Source organism: Phoenix dactylifera, chromosome 1 (genome assembly GCF_051530095.1).
Source record: "Phoenix dactylifera cultivar Ajwa chromosome 1, Ajwa_hap1_PhDact_Kaust_v1.1, whole genome shotgun sequence".
Lineage (NCBI taxonomy): Eukaryota > Viridiplantae > Streptophyta > Magnoliopsida > Arecales > Arecaceae > Phoenix > Phoenix dactylifera.
This window is the reverse complement of record NC_143190.1, coordinates 35,268,074-35,288,748: the sequence shown is the minus strand read 5'-3', so window position 1 is coordinate 35,288,748 and position 20,675 is coordinate 35,268,074. Positions and strand designations below refer to the sequence as shown.

The window sequence follows — 20,675 nt, the reverse complement described above, 5'->3', positions numbered from 1 at the left end:
AATGGTTTACTTTTTTTTTCAATAATTAATATCCGTACATGGTGTCCCATGTGCCCATACATGCACGATGTGCATGCGTCCAATTCTAGTTTACTATATATAGATGTATAATAGTAATGCAAAGGATACACACATCTATATATCCAAATTCAATAAATTTAAAAAATATCATCAAATTTGATCATTAGAATTACAAATTGAAAATCTAAAATGTGCGTTATAGAATTCGAAATAAGACTTCTTGTCAAAAATCAATATCGGGCATCTTTATATATTTATTTGGAGCACTTTGATGCATAAGCAAGATGTCTTAAGAGTATATATATATATATATATATATATATATATATATATATATATATATATATATATATATATATATATATATATATATATATATATATATATATATATATATATATATATTTGATCTCATAGAACATAATCCCTAATTTTGATTTTTGTTCTTTCAAGCTCCAAGCATTGAATTTGACAATAGTTCAAAATCTTGTCCTTGTATTTTATGTGTATTATAACCACACGCATGCTTGTGAGTGCATGCATATCAAGCATAACATTACCCAGGCTTTGAGTGATGGGAGGAATTACCACCAAATCAATCCTTATGACCAATTTCGTAGCTCCTACTAGTTGTATAATCTATTGTTGTAAGTTGTAACTAACTAATTTATATTACGATTATTAGTTGATCCAATGGCAAATCTTTTTGTGGTGTTTTGTGCAAGTTCGGATTGGCCTAGATTGGCCCAAACCCTACAATAAGTCTGGGGATCCATACCAAAAGCCTGGCATTGGACCTGACCAGCTGTTTGGATGCCCGGTCGGAAAGTCCAATTGCACTAGATCTATTCACGAGTCAAACTGGCCCGCCCAGCCTGGTTGAGCCGAAAGCCTTTTGGGCCAGCTTGGACCAAAAATTTTAGGCCTTGCAAGCCAGGCCGAGCTTTAAAATAGGCACCTTTAATAAGTAGGCCGTGCTTGGGCTTGGACAATAAAGCCCGATCCGAGCTTGGCTAGGTTTTTCTTGAATTATTTGTTTATGTTCGATATATTTCTGGATAATTATTGTTGCTGATATGTGAACTTAATGAGAGTAAAAATATTGTGAATTATAGATAATATTTAATTATTTATATTCAGTATTTTTTTAAAGATATATTTTTAGATATTTTAAAAATAAATAAATAGCCATGAACTCGGAGGCCCAAAGCCCGATAAGTTTGAAGGCTGGGCCGGACTAAGAATTGATTTTTAGGCAAAGCTAGCCTGACCTATGAAATGGTCCTCATAACACAGGGTTAGTTGATCTTTTCTCTTTTTCTCTCTGTTTCTCTCACCTTGGTGGTGATGGAGTGCCTGTCATCACACCCACACCCTTTGACAAGAGCCCCATCGCCACCACTCTATCTCTTTCTCCGTCTCTCTCTCATACAAAAGAGCGCTACTCGATGGCTGTTAGTGACATGCTCCTCCACAGGAGCGCAACTGCCACTTAAAATTATGTTTGAGTTTTGATTAAGAGAAAAAGTGTTTCTAGTTCTGAAACTCTCCCATTTACATCCAAACAAATGTTAGGATGACCAATCTGAAAGATTTTTTAGCCCTGAGATAACAAGTCTCGTCCCGTAGATCAAAACTTCAGATGTAATCCTATGGGGTGTACAATTCCCTGATACCCAAGCAAGACCCAGGTGTTTTTTCTCCACATACCTCCATTGCATGCTTGAAATATTTGTTGCTACCTGCCACCATTAGGTTACACTCACGGCCGACTCAACCCTTTGGCAACTGACACAGTCGCCTAAGGCTTCGGCCCCCAAATGCATTTATTATAGTGAGTTCCAAGATAAGCGTCCAAATACATTGTATCTTTATAGTTATAAATGCATTGAGGCCCTCAAATGCATTTATGTTGGAACGTATCTTTTACCTAAAGAAATTTATTATCTCTTTCCTTATTTATGCATTGAGGCTCCTAAATGCATTTATATTGGGGCCTTTGACTTTGCCTTAAGCCCCCAAATGCATTGAGCCGCTTCTGGTTACACTTTGCTGAGCAAAGATCCACCATTTGTTTAGCTTCTGTTTTTCCCAAGACCTGAAAAGTCTAACCAATGATTGCCCAACGTAAAAGTGCAGTCAAAAGATTACAAGCAAGCACAACACATGTTCCTCTGTAATAATAGGTCACCAAAGAGTATATTCTAAGGAACTCGAGCATGTTCAGCCTATTAAGAGATCAAAATACTTCTTTCCATTTCTGTCTTATCACATATTCACATCTCCCAGCCAAAATACTTACAATGAAGTTAAAATAGCATACATATCTTGTTGCTAGATAAACATCAAAACAAACATTGTGTTGCTCTAACAACTAATAGAAGGACAAAATGAAAGATTAACATTTAATATCACTTAATTTAGTCTCATGCTGGTAACAATAACTCAAATCTGTTTTGCCAAAAAACTCCAATATGTGGCTTGATATTGGAAATCATGCACTTGAAATTTATATATTGGGAAACAAGTTAAATAATTTGGATTTACTAGTTTATCTATCTCTCCCTCTTGCAATATCCTACTTTGGTTTTACATCTTACTATTATGGAAACATTAGTTATTTAACAATCCATATATATTTGATTTATACCAAAATCCCTCCAATCATTCTAGATCTAGCTAGGCATCTCCTCAACTTAAGATACTCTAATCTTATGAAACCAACAACTAGGACAAAATTTCTCCTCTACATGGCTATCTAGTATTGCTTGGCTAACAAATTGGCTTGCACTCGCATCTCTATCCATCTCTTTACTCCTTTTCTCTTCTCTTCTCTTCTCTTCTCTTCTCCTCTTGCATCCAATCTGTTCTTGTCGTTTTCCAGTGAATCACGCTTTGAATAAGCGTATCGTACCTTCCGCCAAAAATTAGATCCGCGTATCTAATGGCTACCAAATTTCCAATTCTAGCTCATGCAGTTCATGCATCTTGAAGCCTTCTAAAATAAATGCCTCCCTATCATCTCCTCCATCGCGCATTATAAATTCCCTCTCCCCCCTCTGCCTCTTTCACCACTCCCAACCTTAATAAGCCTACAATATCCAATAATTTAGCTTCTTCTTCTCGTTAAATTTCTTCAAATCATCATGGATTCTCAACATCAGAATGCCGAAATGATGTGAGATAGTGATATTGCTTCTAATTTTTGATCATCCTTTACTTCTTTTTACCTAGTTATATCTTGAAAATTAACTTTTGTTGTTTCATTTTTGTTTGCAGGCTTAGGCGTTATATCTATGATTATTTTTTGAAAAGAAACTTACATGCTACTGCTCAAGCTTTTAAAAATGAAGTGAATATCCCTGATGAACCCATGGGTAAAGATTCTTTTTATGATCAATTTTTCAAACTCTTGTATAGTGAAATTGCGATCGTGCATCCATACATATAAATTGAATATTTTTTTAATTATTTCAGAAATTCTTGATGAGTATCATAGCAATTTCTTTCTTGATTGGTGGTCAATCTTTAGTGATTTATACTTTCAAAAGCAGTCAAGTGGTGAAAGTCAAGGGGCTATCCAGAAGGTAAAAAAAAAAAAAAATGAAGCATCCCTTGTTATGCCAAACTAGAGTCTCTAAAAGTATGCCATTTCTCCATTTGTTAAAATTTTGGAAATATTTTTTAATTGATTTCATATTTCCTCATTTTACTTCTCAGGAGTTTCTATTGGAGTCCTTTAAAAGATCAAATAAGCAAGATTCGTGGCTTCAAGCACTCATAATGCGCCCCAATATGACACCACAAGGGGCATCATTATTACAATCAAATAATTCTATTTTACCTTATTTTCCTTTGATATCAAATCAAGAGAATGAGAGGCAATGCACCCCGATACGTCAATTTGCTTGTATAGATGAAACAGGGGCCCAGCAACCTAACTTTTTTAGAGATATGCAACATGACTTACGATCTAGGAGTACACCTACATATCCTCTTGGGTACACCTTTCATAATTGATAAAATTTCAAATATGAAAGTTATGCAGTTAGATTTTTGTTTGGTTAGTTTGAAGTTATAATGTGCTAATTATTTTTGTGTTATAGGCAAGTGCAACATTTAAATATCGATGGCTCTCTACAAATGGTAAGCATTTTTTAAAATATTCAGTTTCATAATTTATATATTATTTATAATGGTAAGCATTTATATATGTACTAATAATAGATAAAATAATTGAATCTTTGTTTAAAGTATTTTTTCATATGTACTAATAATAGATATACTTTTTAGATTTTCATACATTTTCATGAAGTTCTATTATTTATAATTAATTAACAAATATTAATTATCAAGGTGGCCATATATGTGTGCCTCTATTTGCTTCTATAATTTAATAAGACTTGCTAAAACTTATGAATGAAGTTTATAATTCAATAATTACTTTTTTTAAAATAAAAACATTAATTTATATTATTTGAAATCTTCTTCTATACTATAAACTAATATTATAATTATAAGATTTTGTTTGATCCATCTTACCAAATGAATGTGAGATTTAAAGAATAATCATGTGATTTTGGCATGTATTATATTATCAATCAACTAACTTAGTTATTACAAGCACCAATTATGGATTAAAATTCTATTTTGCAGGGTTCGAAGCATGCTCGATTGGTTACATCTTTCCCAATGGAATTATATGGTATGCCAAATATCAATTTGCATGCAGCTAGATTATTTGATAATTAGTTAGTTTATACATAAATTTTTTATTTAATCTATATAATCATGGGAACTTATCATTTTTACTAATTTTGCTTTTTCATTGACTTTATCAAGAACTCAAGTCTACAAATGCATATCTTTATTGTTATTACAAAAAATTAATCAAATGAAAAGTATAACTCCTTGATGGAGGTTAAAGCAATCATGGTTTAGTATTTTTACAATTTCTACAATTTATTTATATAGGAGAAATACTTGATACTTAGAGTTTTTTATTCTTATTTTAATCTATTAGATTATATATTTTTTATTTATTTCCTTCTCATTTATGCAATATTTTTGAGTTAGCCTATATGAAACTTTGATTTATCTTAGATTTTTTATGCACTTAATATTATAAATTTTCTAGCATTATTATATCTATTTATTAAGAAGAACCAGCGACTTTCTATGATGCACAAGTAACTAGAAGTTTTGATTTTTCAAAAGATTTGGACTATGCACAAAAAAAAAAAGATTTGGACTAAGAGAATAAATCTTATTCTAGCATATATAAAATACATTAAAATAATTAAGTTTTATTAGATAGAAGAAACCTTTTATTTTTACAATATTTTATTTAAATTTTATAAAAATATAGTATCTGATTATGAATAAAGATATTTCCTTTGAGAAAGATATTGGAGGCATTATAGTGGATATAAGAAATAAAGCATGTTGTCCTAGATTTAGGTTGGTCATTTTATTATGTGATATATATATATATATATATATATATATATATATATATATATGAATTTGAAGTAATTGAATATCAACTAAATAAATAATATAATTACAAGAAAAATATTTCTATAAATCATATTTTTGTTCAAAATATCTTTAACCCAAAAAATGTTTTCTTTTAGTTTATAGGTTTTCTTGAAAGGCCATGGTTCATTAGATCCATCAATAGTTTAATAATTTTTGTTTTCATATCCTTTTATAATCGAAAGTAACAAGAGATTTTAGGTCCGGTATCTCTTGAAATTTTACCATGGTGGATTGAAATTTTATCACTAATTTGGTTTCAATATCCCTTGAAAATACAGTTCACAAATTTTAAAAACTATAAAAATTTTAGGTTCTGTAAGTGTATGACTAGAATAATTCTATATCTTATGGCTTCTATATCAAAAAATATTTTTCATTTTTATGCAGGTCAAGATAGGCTAATTGATTGGCCATCCTCTGTAAGTGGCTCATTGTAGATTATTTATTTGCTTCCCACATTCTTACATATGTTATTTTTATTGATAAAGATAATATGCTATTTTTTTTCTACAGGGATTTGATCCAACTTTTACAAGTGTGAGACAAAAGGGAATAAATCCACCATCAGTATGTTCAAACCAACTTCCACAGCTCCACTAATTCCAATAATATGGATCCATTAATTCTAAGTCTTTTGGATAATAATTTTAATAAAAGCACCAACCAGATTGGTAGTTCATGCGTTGAAAAAGAAATAGTTATGACTATGGCAGAAGAAGAGGTAGTTCTGTTTAATATTATTAACATTTTCTTCGGTTATCTCATTCTATCAAAAGATATGCCCATCAAAATAGTATTCTAATCATAACTAAAGCTGATAATAGGCCGAGCCTCGAGCTTAAACTCCATTCATGTTTAATCGGGCTTCGAGCTAGGACTATATAAAATTTGATAGTTTCAGTGCTTAAGTCCAGTCCTTGATTAGCTCTAATTATAACATAAGGTCTCATATTATTCGCTTATTATTGCTTTCATTTCCATATTTTTTATAAAAACATTATTGAATTACTAATGTAACTCCTTGGATTATGTTTACTATTCATTTGAAACTTATTTATGTTGAAATGAATGATCAATTTAGGGATTCATAATTCTAACAAGCTGATTGGCATGAGTAATTCTTAAATTGTTATTTTGATAGTCTACAAGAAAGGGAAAGGAGCCCTCATATTCTAGTATTAAAGACAATTCGCAATCTGGAGATATTGTTGGCCCTTCTGTTGTTCCTCCTCTATCTCCTATCGGTACATCTTGGGACGCACCAACATCTGGAACTAATATTGAAAGCTTTGCCATTGCTGAAAAGATGGACATGGAAAATTTTGAAGAAGATAATGAAGATATATCAAAACTATTGGTAATATTTCATTATGATTATAAAGCTTATTGTTTTATTTTTCATTCTTTGATTCATTATCATGTCCTCTCTCTATACAGAAAGAGCTAGTGAATGACCAGGCGAAAGAAAATAGTGCAAATAGTGCAGAATCTCAATCCTTCCCTGAAGGTGGTGCTGGTGACAACAATATGAAAGCCCAACCTTTGAGCATAGAGAAAAAAGTTTCTTCAAATGTCAACAAAGAATATATAAAAGGTGATTTTCCTTTCACATATATTTCAACTAGAACGGCTTTGCACTTTATGGACTGTGTGATGCATGTTAATAACATAATATTATTAAACACATAGAATCTGATGAATGATGATATTCTTAGATATAAATATTGAACTTTTGTAGGAGTCATTGTTGAAATTATTTCTCTTCATAACTATCATAGGTGATTTCTTCATTACCTAAAAAAATTGTTTGTCGAGGAGAACAATTACTTTCAATGTTGAAGTTATCTGAGATACTTTAGACACTTTATGTATAAACCATCAAAGTTATATTTAGAATTGTAAAAAGTAGAGTTTGTTATATAATATTTAACTTATATAACATGTTTGATGATTACTTTTTTTCTCTCAAAAAGGTGGGACAAGTATAATGTGGAACCTTAGCCTTTCTATAAGACTATTAATAACATCTAGAAGCCCAACCTTTGAGCACCAAGAAGAAATTTTTTTTCTGATGATAATAAGTGTTGCCCAAGGTGACAACCCAAGAGGGGGGGGTGAATTGGGTCTTTTAAAACCTTTTAAACTACTTCTAATCTTTTAGATTAATTATGCTAAGTTGTATGGATGCTTAGTGAAGCTTAACCTTAGCAAGAGTATGATTCTAATCTAATCAACTATTAAGCAGTGGGTTCAATAAAAGATTAGTCTAATTTTGCCCTAGTATGCTATTCAATTTAATGATTGAGTAAATTGATTATGCTTGCAACTAAAGGATGCACGAAGAAGAGTTAAGCAAGCTTAATATCTAAGTAAGTGAGTGAGGAGGTCAGTCAACAAAGAGCATCACAAACACAACAAAAATATAGTGGTTCGGTGCACCCCAGCACCTACATCCACTCCCCAAGACCTCTTGGGAATTTCACTATAATCCTAGCGATTACAGCCGGTTGTTTTACAAGCTCACAACCCAACTTGTTGTTTTACGAGCGCACAACGAACTCGGTCGGTTTTCCCAGGCTCACCGACTAGAACCACTCCGATTGTTTTCCCGGGCTCACAATCAAACCCTTACACGTTGGTTTTACCCTCGGCTCACCAACAAACCTAAACCCCGTTGGTTTTCCCTTTGGCTCACCAACAAACCTTACACCGTTGGTTTTCCCTTTGGCTCACCAACAAACCTTTACCCCTTGATTCAATCCCGTGATTGAATCAAGTTACAAGATATTATAACAAAGTTTAAGATAAATCAAAGCTTCTTAAACAAGCAAATATAACACTATAAGCAAATAGAGTAAAGTGAAGTCCTCAAACGAGTTTGGAAGATGAAGGAGCTCGACTTCTTCTTTACTTGACCCTCTTCTGATTTGGCACGAAGTGGAGGATCACTGAGGCAGCACACGGATGGAGAGGAAGCTTTGGGATTCACTTGGATGCTCTTCTTCCCTCTATTTCACTTTGAATGGCCCTTTTGTGCTTTTGGGAGATTTCCCTTGTAATCTGTTTGGAATCTCTTCCCTAAAAGTTCTCTCCCACTTCCATGCCTTCTCCCCTAGCTCTCTTCTTGTTTTTATAGCTTTAGATGGCGTGGAAACAAGAATATAGCCGTTAGAGACAAGAAAAAGAGCCGTTGGACACAGTCTGCATTTCCTGACAATGTTACCGTTGGGATCGGAGTCGACTCGCGCGATCAGGAGTCGACTCGCCTGTTGCAGGAGTCGGCTCGTGCTTTACTGGAGACGACTCGGCTACTGTTCCAAATTTGAATTAAAGTGCATGCCTTGACTGGGAGTCGACTCGACTTAACCCGGAGTCGACTCGCCAACATCTGGAGCTGACTTGGCATCTTCGGAGTCGGCTCATCCCATGAATCCAGAGGACATACTTTCTGATTTTCTTCCTCGAGTCGACTCGGATTCTCTTGGAGTCGACTCGGCTCTCAGAGCCCGAAAACTGATCCTCTGCATTTTTGGGGTCGCGCTGCCTTGGAGTCGACTCGAACTGTCTGGGAGTCGACTCGAATCTCAGAGGCAGTAACTTGGTTTTCTGTCTGTTGATGGTCGCGGAGTCTCGGAGTCGACTCGTGCAATGCGGGAGTCGACTCGAATCTCAGAGTCCCAAAAATGCTCTCTGACTTTTTCCTTGTGTTCCGCTGAGAGTCGACTCTTGCTTTCTTTGGAGTCGACCTACCAACCATCGGAGTCGACTCGCGTTCCACTGGAGTCGACTCGAATCTCAGACCCGAAAACTGCTCTCTGACTTTTCTGCCTGTGACTCCTAGGAGTCGACTCATACTTCTCCGGAGTCGACTCATACTTCTCCGGAGTCGACTCGAATTCCACTGGAGTCGACTCGAAGACTGTTCTTTTGAATTTTTCTTTTGATTTTACTCCTCCAATTTGAATCCTTTGAACTTTAAACTTTGGGCCAATAAATTGTAGCTTTCTTCCAACTTGAGAGCTTTGGAGGCCTTCTTGTGTTCTCCCAACTTGCTATGTTCCTTGCAAAATAAATATCTTTCTCCTTGCAACATAAGCATTAGTATCTATACTTCAAGGTTTTGTGATCATCAAAATCAATTTATGAATCAATCTTTGGGTCATCAATCTCCCCCTTTTTGATGATGACAAAACTTGGAGTATATGCAATATAAAAGATATTGATTTCTAGAAGTAATACATAGCTAAGTTGCATGAAGTAGAAAACATATATATTTAAAAACATACTTCATGATAATGCTTTAGATTTAATCAGCTTAACACAATCAACATATTTAAATTTTAAGCTGATTTGTATTCAATTCAAAGTAATAAAGCATTCTGAGTATATAGCATATACTTAGATATTTCTCCCCCTTTTTGACAACATCAAAAAGATAGTGAAACATTAAGTACACAGATCAGAGCAGAACACATCGAGTGTGAATTCAAGAGGTTTTTTTTTTAATTTGATACCACAGATAGTTTTCTAATCAAGTGTAGGTGGAATCTTCCTTAGGTTAATTCAAGAAGTACCACAAATGATAGTCAAGGAAAAATATGAGTGGAAATCTAACCTCTCTTCACTAAGTATGAAAGCTTGTTCATTTAAGACCTTTTGCCCAATCTATTAAGTATTTTATCAACATGAGAGCAATTTAATTAATTTTCAGAGTAAAAGATCAAAACTTATATATTTGGAAAAACATATCATCATGTTGGATCATTAATTCTTAATGACTTCAAAGTTCTTTTATGATAATAAGAGCATTGGGGGCACAAATACTAAAATATGAGTTTATGCAATTTTTGATACATCTTTGAGCTCTTTTAAAGACTTTCTTTTATTCCTTTAGAAAATAAGCACAATTTGATACATAAAATAATGAATTGGCACAAAATAGAAGTTCTAAAGAGCAAGCCAATTAAAACTCATTAGTGAGGTTCAAAATAGATTTTCTAAGAGATACTCAAGAAAATTTAATACATTGTTCTCCCCCTGTTTTATTAAATTAGAGGCTCTTAAGATTTGTAATTTGGTTCATGAGTGATGCATAAGATATACTAACCAAATAACACGCCTCAAGGTGTATCATAAAGATTTTCAGATTTAAATTTCAGATGATACATATTGGAGAGTATTAGGATCACTTTTCATTTAGTATTCTTTCCCTCTCCTATAGATTCATGTAATTAAGTTCCATAAGATCTTTCCTTCTGAAATTTTCTTTCTCCCCCTCAAATGATCATTCCATTTAAGAGTTTAGAATCCTAAGATAATGTTCAATAAGATTGTCAATCTCAAAAATATATTTCAGCTTATTTTCATAAGACTCAAGGTTTGAGATAAGACAACCTTTATAGAACTCATCTCAAGGAAATTAAAACATGTCTTGCAATATAAGGAGGTTCATCAAAATCAATCCATAAAATTCAAAGTATGTATCAAAATAAAGTGTCTTTGGGATAGGATACTGAATATCTAAAGCTCCCCCTCAAAAGATGCATTCTTCTTTAATCATTTTAAATTGTTGAATTTCAGATTTTAGTAATAAACGTGAATAACACTGAAATTCTGTAATATCGAGAATGTAGAGTGATCTAGAATTATTCAGAATTTATAGTAATCACTCTTTCTAATCCTTTAAGAACAAGTTATGCTTTCTCCTAATCTTAGAGAAAATGTATAAAAGTATTAATCATAAAATGATTCAATTGAAGCTCAGTTTCTTTCAAACGCATTTACATTTTCTTTCTTTTAGAGTCATTTGAGTGAGGTGAAATGTTTCTAGCTTTAAGATCATTCACTCTATTGATGGAAGTCTTCAATAATGTAGAAGAGAAAAATATATAGATGATCATTGAGGTATATATATTTATAGAACTCAATTTCTTAATCATAGTTTTTCAGCAATGTATACATGAAGCACAATAAATATATTTTTTTTTTTTATATCAAAATAGAATCATATATTTAGAAATTTTTGTTTGCAATCAAGATCATCGAAAGACACATCATTTGAACCAATATTAGTATACTTTGAAGATAAGAAATGATATGTTTCGGATGCGTATCGGAGCAATCAAAATAAATTCTGTTTTTCTTACATTAACATTTTATTTAGTAATCATATGGAGTTTAAGCTTTTATACAAAATCAAATTCTGAATTTCATAAAGATTTTCAATAGAGCCCTTTTAAGTCATAATTTGAGATATGTATCTTTCACATTGTGGCTCATCTTAAATTATTATGATTGAAAAATACATATTTCAATAACATTAAAGCACTTTCAGAATCTTTGTGTTTAATTTTGAGTTTTGATACAAAATAAAGGATATTTTAACAAGTATTAGGACATTATGTATCAAGGTTAGGCGAGTAGAAAGATAGATCAAAATCAATTTATTTTTCCTAAATAGAGATATTCTTCTCTTCTCCTTTCTACAATGATTGTGAATGAATCTATTTTATTTAGCTTTCAGATTTTAACAATGATTGTGAATGACAAATCTGAAATTTCTTTTCAATAGGATCAAACAAAAGATGTTATGTAGCAATTCAAACATTCAATCAAGTTGTCCAAGTATGAAGCATTACAAAATATTGAGAACCCATAAATCAAGACATCATACCATATGCAAAACATCTCATGTGTTAAATCATGCATTAAAATATTAAGAACAAGCATGTCAAGGATCCAAGTCAATACTTTTCAAATAAACTCCCCCTATTTAAATATAATCTTGCAATGATTTCATCCTTAAAGTGTGTTTTCAAGTGATTAAGAGATTTGACTTAATTCTACTTTCATTTTCTTTGTTTTTCATTTATAACTTTCTTATGCTCTATACTCTATTTGCTCCCTATCCGGTGGAGTTGGGAAGGGGCACGAGGTACTACCACTAGCCTCCCTCTTGTGCCGTCCCTAATATGCCCTACACCGAATAGTTGGGTCAAATAGTGCCGGGTACTACCACTAGCCTCCCCATTGGCACCATCCCTATGATGAGCAATATAGAAAGGTTAAAATGTTTACTTCAAAACCTCCCTATTTAAGTGTAATTAATTATGGATTTTATCCCTTCCAAAAGAATGCTCACACAAGTCTCACAAATGTGTCGAATATATTAAGTTTGTTTTGCTTTTCCTTAAGGTTGAAGTGTTTGCCTCTACTTGGATTTTACTTCTCTTGAATAATATCCATTTTCTTTTCTTTATCTCTCTCTCTTTTTGTTATTCTCAAGTAATTTTCATGAGAGAGCAGAATAGAGAATTAATCTTACGTATCATATATATGTATATCATGCAAACAATATTTTCATTATGCTCAAGGATTCATAACTTCTCACAAGTTATTTTAAATCAAAATTTTATGCATAAACTTGTGTATTTCATGATTATGACATAGGCAAAGATATATTATAGTTTTGGCAAACCATGAAACAATTTCTAAAAGTATAAGTCAATCAATATATGTATATATAGACATGATATCAAAAATTAATAATTAAAGACCTTAATCATGCCATAATAAGATTTAAGTTATTGACTTTGCTCAATTAATTTGTGAGAAAGGTATCTAAAATTACCTATTCATTATATGTTCTTCAAGCCAAACTCGATTTCTTATGTGTGAACTTTTGGCTGAAGAAGATCCTCTCTCTTGTTTGCATGTGAATGTTTAGTGTATCTTACATGAAGATATCCTTCAAGTTGAAATTTCTCATTTTTCTTTCTTGAAGGAAGGTCATTAGTTTCTTTAAGATACAAAGCATTCATCCAACATATATATTTTTTTAACTAGATGACTCAATATAAGATATGACAATAGTTGCATGTTGAGTCACTTTACTCAAGAGATTCCCTAAATATAAGCAAGCACATATCACTTGAACTAAAGAGATAGTTTCATTAAATCAGATGGTTCAAGGACAAGCATGTGAGGCAATAGGTAGATTTATCAAGGTCAAATCAATTTCTTATTTTCAAAATCAATTTAGTTTAGATTTTATTCAATAAGGCACGCTAGCTAAGTTTTAATCAACTTATCTTAAACAGTTATTTCTATCACAATTCAGATTATGATTTATTTGTTTATCAATAAAATATGATTCATTAAAGTTAGATTGATGTCTTGCACAAGGTCACATAATGAGCATACAACCTGGTCTACTAGCTGTATGATAAAATAATTATTCTATCATGCTTCAATACAGCTTTAAACAGTAGATCTATTTTGCTCATTCTTTTCAAATTCTACAAGATGGGGTCATAGACATACCTTCTTCATGCCAATCTTCTATGAGAGTTTTCTTGTGGACTAACATTGGTCAATGAAGATCCCCTTTCCTGTTTGTCTTAATTTGGAGTTTGAGAGAAGATGTTAATTCATTCATCATACATATTTCAAACTCACCTTGCAATATAACTCTTCATTAGTAGAACCAGAAATGATGTCATTAATGTATACTTTGAGCAAGTGAGGTGTCACACATTTTTTGATGCAAAGAATTATCACTATTACCTTCTATCAAAAAGGTTATTTAAGCTTTTATATCATGCTCTTGATGCTTGTATCAAATCATATATTGCTTTATCATATTTGTAATGAGTGTTTTCAAATATGGTGGTTATTTAACATATATCTTCTTTAATAAAGTAAGCACATAGGAGTCCATTCTACACACTCATTTGATGGACTATAAAGCTCATAAAGCAAGCAAATGATGATGGTGATCTTTACTTCTAATCATGCAAAAATTTCATCAAGATCTATTTCATCTTTTCTTAATTTAGTCTTTTAGTAGTCATCACTTTTTCTTCATTAAGAGCATATCTGAAAATCCAAGTTGGTTCTAATTATTAACAAGTTTTTCAGATTGTTATATGTAAAAGATTAACCATATACATACATAATTTAATTTTAGTATCTTGATAATAAATCATTAGTCTCATAAAGAATAAAATACCTTGATATTTTTGCAACTAAAAACTTTTCATTGAATACTCTATATGCATTGCTTGATGAATGATATCCAAGGATAGACATATCTCTATCAGATTTGGCATTATTTTCATAAGAGCATATCAAGCATAACATGTACGACTGAAAAATATGAAAGATATGCAATGGTTCATTTTTCATTTTTTTTTCAGAAGATCAAAATTTTCATCAGAAATAGATCTAATAGAAATCATATGTATGACAAGCAGTGATGATAGTCTTTTAAAAATTATTTAAGTAGATGACTATCATACATAATTGTCTTTTTCATTTCTTCAAGAATTCTATTAACCCCTTTTTACTTATGATGTCCATGGAGCTGAAATAATTGAATTTAATACTATTTTCTGTATAACCTTAATCTGGATTTTGGTTTTCAACACTGTGCCATGATCTTCACAGTTTGGAAACCTTTTTCATTTGAAACGCTTCTACAAGATTTAGTAAATACAGAAAAATACTTCAGTTTTATTCTCCAAGAACAAGTCCAATGTAAGCTTTTGAAGACTTAGAGATGGAAACAACATCTTTAGATTTAGAAATGATTTTTGTTTGTTTCCTTAGTTAGCATGCATAGCAAAACTTTGACCTTTAAGTAGATAATCTAAACAAGCCTATGGCAAGGTCTTTTGATATTAAGTACATACTAGCATGAGTTGATTCTATGTGCCAAGGATGGTTTCTTTAATCTTGGTATTCAAAAGCATACCAAGTACACATTATCATATTGATGATCAATAAAAATAATGCCATAGACAAAAATTCTTAATCAAGCATATAGAGGGTTCATAGAGTTATTTTTAATGAATTAATTAATCATTTAGCAACTTATCCAATAGTGAGTGGAGCATACAAAAAAAAATGAAGTGATTTGAATATATTTTCTTTTCATACCCAAAAAGACAAATATCACTTATATCACAAAAATGATTAATACTTTCAAGTTATGTTTTAATCAACTAATAAAGTAATTTCAATACGAGAAGATGTAAGAATTACTTATTTCATCCTTTCTTTCATTTAAATCATTCTTTTTAATTACATTTTAAATTCAATTCTTTAACACATGTCTAGAGCACCCATTGTTTAGATAACATCTTTCATTAGAACCTTGGATAGCTAGACATGCTTGCTGAAAGAATAATCATATTTTCAACTTAGGAACCCAAGCTCTTTTGGGTCCTTGTAGGTTAGCTATAATTGTTCCTTTTGGAACCCATATTCTCTTAATAGCTATTTTGTCCATGAATTTACAGATTTTAGGATTACAAGGGATGTATTTCTGTATCCTCTTGTTGAATTTAACAAACTTAGATCGAACATGAGTAGTAGGAAAACTTTTAATTTTCTGTTTCTCCCTTTTTGGTTCATTAAATTTGTAATGTATAGATTTAGGGACAACAGAAGAGATTTTACTTAGCTTTTGTTTATGAGAATCTGTTTTAGAGTAATTAAAAACTGTTTTAACAAACATATTCTTAAAAGGTTTTTGGGTGTACCAAGGTTGATATCCTAATGTAACTTTATCAAATTCAGCTCCTTGATCATTTATCATTAGGTTCAATTTTTCAGAGCTGAGGGTAAATCTTTCAACAACAGGTTTTAATCTGTCAACTTCTTTAGTTAATCTTCTGTTATCTTCTGAAAGTAACTCATTGTTTTTCTTAAGTTTATCATGACTTTCAGTGAGAAGTTGATCTCTTTGATTTAGTTCTTGATTTTCTTTAATTAAGATTTCAGTTTTACTGGTTAGTTTCAGTTTTTCATCTATTAGAATTTGATTTTCAATCTTCAAGTTTTTGTTCTTACAAATAAGTTTCTTATATTCTAAATACAAATCAGAAAAGGCATCATGGAGTTCATCAAATGTAAAATTGCTTTCAGTTTCAGCATGTACCTCTTGTGCCACCAAGCATAGATTTTCAATATGATACTGCTCTCCTTCTACACATGATATTTCAGATTTGTTAGTGCATTCATATTTGTCTTCAAGCATATTCCATATTTCTTTAGCAGTCATGCAAGAAGATATGCAATTAAACTCATTCCTATCTAATGCACAATATAAAAGGTTCATGGCATCAGCATTCAATTGTGCTAAATCCTTTTCATTAAAAGTTTGAGAGAGTGTGTGAAGATCATTTATTATGATTTTCCATAAATAATAGTTTTGTGATTGAATAAAGATGCGCATGCGTATTTTCCAATGTGTATAGTTTATGCCATTAAATAGTGGTGGTGTATCAATTGATTGTCCTTCTCCTAGAAAACTATCTATTTGAGTTGTCATGATCTTTGGCTCTAGTCGGTTAAGACTACAAATAATATTTGAGCACCTGCTCTGATACCACTTGTTGCCCAAGGTGACAACCCAAGAGGGGGGGGTGAATTGGGTCTTTTAAAACCTTTTAAACTACTTCTAATCTTTTAGATTAATTATGCTAAGTTGTATGGATGCTTAGTGAAGCTTAACCTTAGCAAGAGTATGATTCTAATCTAATCAACTATTAAGCAGTGGGTTCAATAAAAGATTAGTCTAATTTTGCCCTAGTATGCTATTCAATTTAATGATTGAGTAAATTGATTATGCTTGCAACTAAAGGATGCACGAAGAAGAGTTAAGCAAGCTTAATATCTAAGTAAGTGAGTGAGGAGGTCAGTCAACAAAGAGCATCACAAACACAACAAAAATATAGTGGTTCGGTGCACCCCAGCACCTACATCCACTCCCCAAGACCTCTTGGGAATTTCACTATAATCCTAGCGATTACAGCCGGTTGTTTTACAAGCTCACAACCCAACTTGTTGTTTTACGAGCGCACAACGAACTCGGTCGGTTTTCCCAGGCTCACCGACTAGAACCACTCCGATTGTTTTCCCGGGCTCACAATCAAACCCTTACACGTTGGTTTTACCCTCGGCTCACCAACAAACCTAAACCCCGTTGGTTTTCCCTTTGGCTCACCAACAAACCTTACACCGTTGGTTTTCCCTTTGGCTCACCAACAAACCTTTACCCCTTGATTCAATCCCGTGATTGAATCAAGTTACAAGATATTATAACAAAGTTTAAGATAAATCAAAGCTTCTTAAACAAGCAAATATAACACTATAAGCAAATAGAGTAAAGTGAAGTCCTCAAACGAGTTTGGAAGATGAAGGAGCTCGACTTCTTCTTTACTTGACCCTCTTCTGATTTGGCACGAAGTGGAGGATCACTGAGGCAGCACACGGATGGAGAGGAAGCTTTGGGATTCACTTGGATGCTCTTCTTCCCTCTATTTCACTTTGAATGGCCCTTTTGTGCTTTTGGGAGATTTCCCTTGTAATCTGTTTGGAATCTCTTCCCTAAAAGTTCTCTCCCACTTCCATGCCTTCTCCCCTAGCTCTCTTCTTGTTTTTATAGCTTTAGATGGCGTGGAAACAAGAATATAGCCGTTAGAGACAAGAAAAAGAGCCGTTGGACACAGTCTGCATTTCCTGACAATGTTACCGTTGGGATCGGAGTCGACTCGCGCGATCAGGAGTCGACTCGCCTGTTGCAGGAGTCGGCTCGTGCTTTACTGGAGACGACTCGGCTACTGTTCCAAATTTGAATTAAAGTGCATGCCTTGACTGGGAGTCGACTCGACTTAACCCGGAGTCGACTCGCCAACATCTGGAGCTGACTTGGCATCTTCGGAGTCGGCTCATCCCATGAATCCAGAGGACATACTTTCTGATTTTCTTCCTCGAGTCGACTCGGATTCTCTTGGAGTCGACTCGGCTCTCAGAGCCCGAAAACTGATCCTCTGCATTTTTGGGGTCGCGCTGCCTTGGAGTCGACTCGAACTGTCTGGGAGTCGACTCGAATCTCAGAGGCAGTAACTTGGTTTTCTGTCTGTTGATGGTCGCGGAGTCTCGGAGTCGACTCGTGCAATGCGGGAGTCGACTCGAATCTCAGAGTCCCAAAAATGCTCTCTGACTTTTTCCTTGTGTTCCGCTGAGAGTCGACTCTTGCTTTCTTTGGAGTCGACCTACCAACCATCGGAGTCGACTCGCGTTCCACTGGAGTCGACTCGAATCTCAGACCCGAAAACTGCTCTCTGACTTTTCTGCCTGTGACTCCTAGGAGTCGACTCATACTTCTCCGGAGTCGACTCATACTTCTCCGGAGTCGACTCGAATTCCACTGGAGTCGACTCGAAGACTGTTCTTTTGAATTTTTCTTTTGATTTTACTCCTCCAATTTGAATCCTTTGAACTTTAAACTTTGGGCCAATAAATTGTAGCTTTCTTCCAACTTGAGAGCTTTGGAGGCCTTCTTGTGTTCTCCCAACTTGCTATGTTCCTTGCAAAATAAATATCTTTCTCCTTGCAACATAAGCATTAGTATCTATACTTCAAGGTTTTGTGATCATCAAAATCAATTTATGAATCAATCTTTGGGTCATCAATAAGGATGACATGAGAAGGTGATTTTTTTCCCCCAAATATATTTCTATTAGAATGATTTTGTAGTTCATGGTCTTTGTGATGCATGGCAATGGCTACCTATTACACAAATACTATGAATCGGATAGAATATAATAAAGGATGAGACTCTTTAGATACAAATGTTAAGCTTTTGAAAAGAACAATCTCCAAATAAATATTGTTAAGGTAGTTTGTCTAATTGTTTGTACCGGAAAACTTGCTTGCTTAAGAAAACATATACTTCCAAGTATATTTTAAATACAAAAAGAAAACGATAAGTAATGCACTATTCTCACCATATAATATGTTTGATTTTTTTTTTGAACTCTGGGTCTCTTCCAATTTGAGAGGATGCCGACAAACTTAGTTGAGTCTAGCTAGCTATTAAATATGTGAAAAGCTTATATTTTATACTTTAGTCTTGCTATTGATATACTTTAATTTTATTTTTTTTGGATCAATTTGCTGACAGATCAATGAACTAGACCAAGGAAAGACACAGAGTTGGTGACAAGGATGGCCTACTTATTATGGGATTTTCTTTTGGCAGCCAGATAAGATGATTGGAAATAAAATATGGTTCCATGTTCCTCTTTTAACTTACTTTTTCAGTCTTTATGTAAAAGGTAAATTATCCATGAGTCATGTAAATGAGTCTATTAGACATCATGTCGATGTGCTTAATGAATTTTGATGCTACAATATCCTGGTATGTTCTGGATAATTTGGGAATAAATTGTGAAAGTAATTCATGTTTAATGTGGCAATTGAGCAGTGTTTGATTATATTCTCTTTACAAAGATATAAAAATATTGAAATGATCTATACCTAAATATTCTTCGAGTGAAATACTTGGATGAGTTTTAAGCATACGTTTATGCTAGTAGATTTATCATATTTTTCGAGACAAACTTATACCTTTGATTTAAGATGGTTGATTCAACTATTGTGAACTAACTAGTTGGACTACTTCGAGCATGTCTAGATTAGATTTGATCGCAAGGCTTGACTAGAACCCGTGTTTCTCATAAGGCTCAACTTCTAAATTATATATTTTGTGATGTTCAAGACAGCAAAAGGATGGGCTAAAGAGTAATGTGACAAAATAAACATGTTTACTTTCCAATGGTGTCCATTTTGTCATAATTTGACTCTATTTGTTATCCTATAACCTAATAAATTTTGATCAAGTTGCAGATATGAAGAATCCGTTAATAGTTCAGATGACACTTAAATCTTGATGTACAACCCATTTTAGCTCTAATTGTGCTTTTCTTTTTACACAAAAACCAACTGCTCTAGCATTACAAGGGAATGTAATTTCATTAGCATGGGGCATCTCTCTCAAGCATCAAGATTGTAACTAAAGTAATTACAGTTATTTGAAGATTTTGCAACACCGAAGGAGGGAATTACTACTTTTAGCGTCCTCTAGAATTTTTACCCTCGTTTTTTTTTTTTTTTTTTTTTTTGAGATTGAAACATGTTGGCAGAAAGATTCTCCTAAGGCTGTCCAAGTCATTATGTCAGTTGTTCCATATTCTTAAGATCATAATAGGCTAGTTCTATCTTAAATGGCCAAATCCGCGCTTTTTTTTTTTCCGTACGACGGT

General features: G+C 33.0%; 1 protein-coding gene across 2 annotated transcripts; it reads left to right on the top strand.

Annotated features, from left to right (window-relative positions):
• Positions 1–432: 432 nt before the first annotated feature.
• Positions 433–19,853, top strand: LOC103707193 (uncharacterized). 2 transcript variants are annotated; one of them, XM_008791594.6, is made up of 10 exons: positions 433–3,398; positions 3,499–3,608; positions 3,742–4,022; positions 4,128–4,167; positions 4,678–4,726; positions 5,950–5,981; positions 6,076–6,129; positions 6,704–6,919; positions 7,000–7,156; positions 19,535–19,853. In XM_008791594.6, the coding sequence occupies exons 1-10, from the start codon at positions 3,395–3,397 to the stop codon at positions 19,540–19,542; spliced, it is 951 nt and encodes a 316-aa protein (XP_008789816.4). In that variant the 5' UTR covers positions 433–3,394; the 3' UTR covers positions 19,543–19,853. The 2 variants fall into 2 exon arrangements, with proteins under 2 accessions (XP_008789816.4, XP_089786704.1); XM_089930578.1 differs by lacking the exons at positions 3,742–4,022; positions 4,128–4,167 and having other exon boundaries at positions 435–3,398.
• The last annotated feature ends 822 nt before the right edge of the window (positions 19,854–20,675 follow it).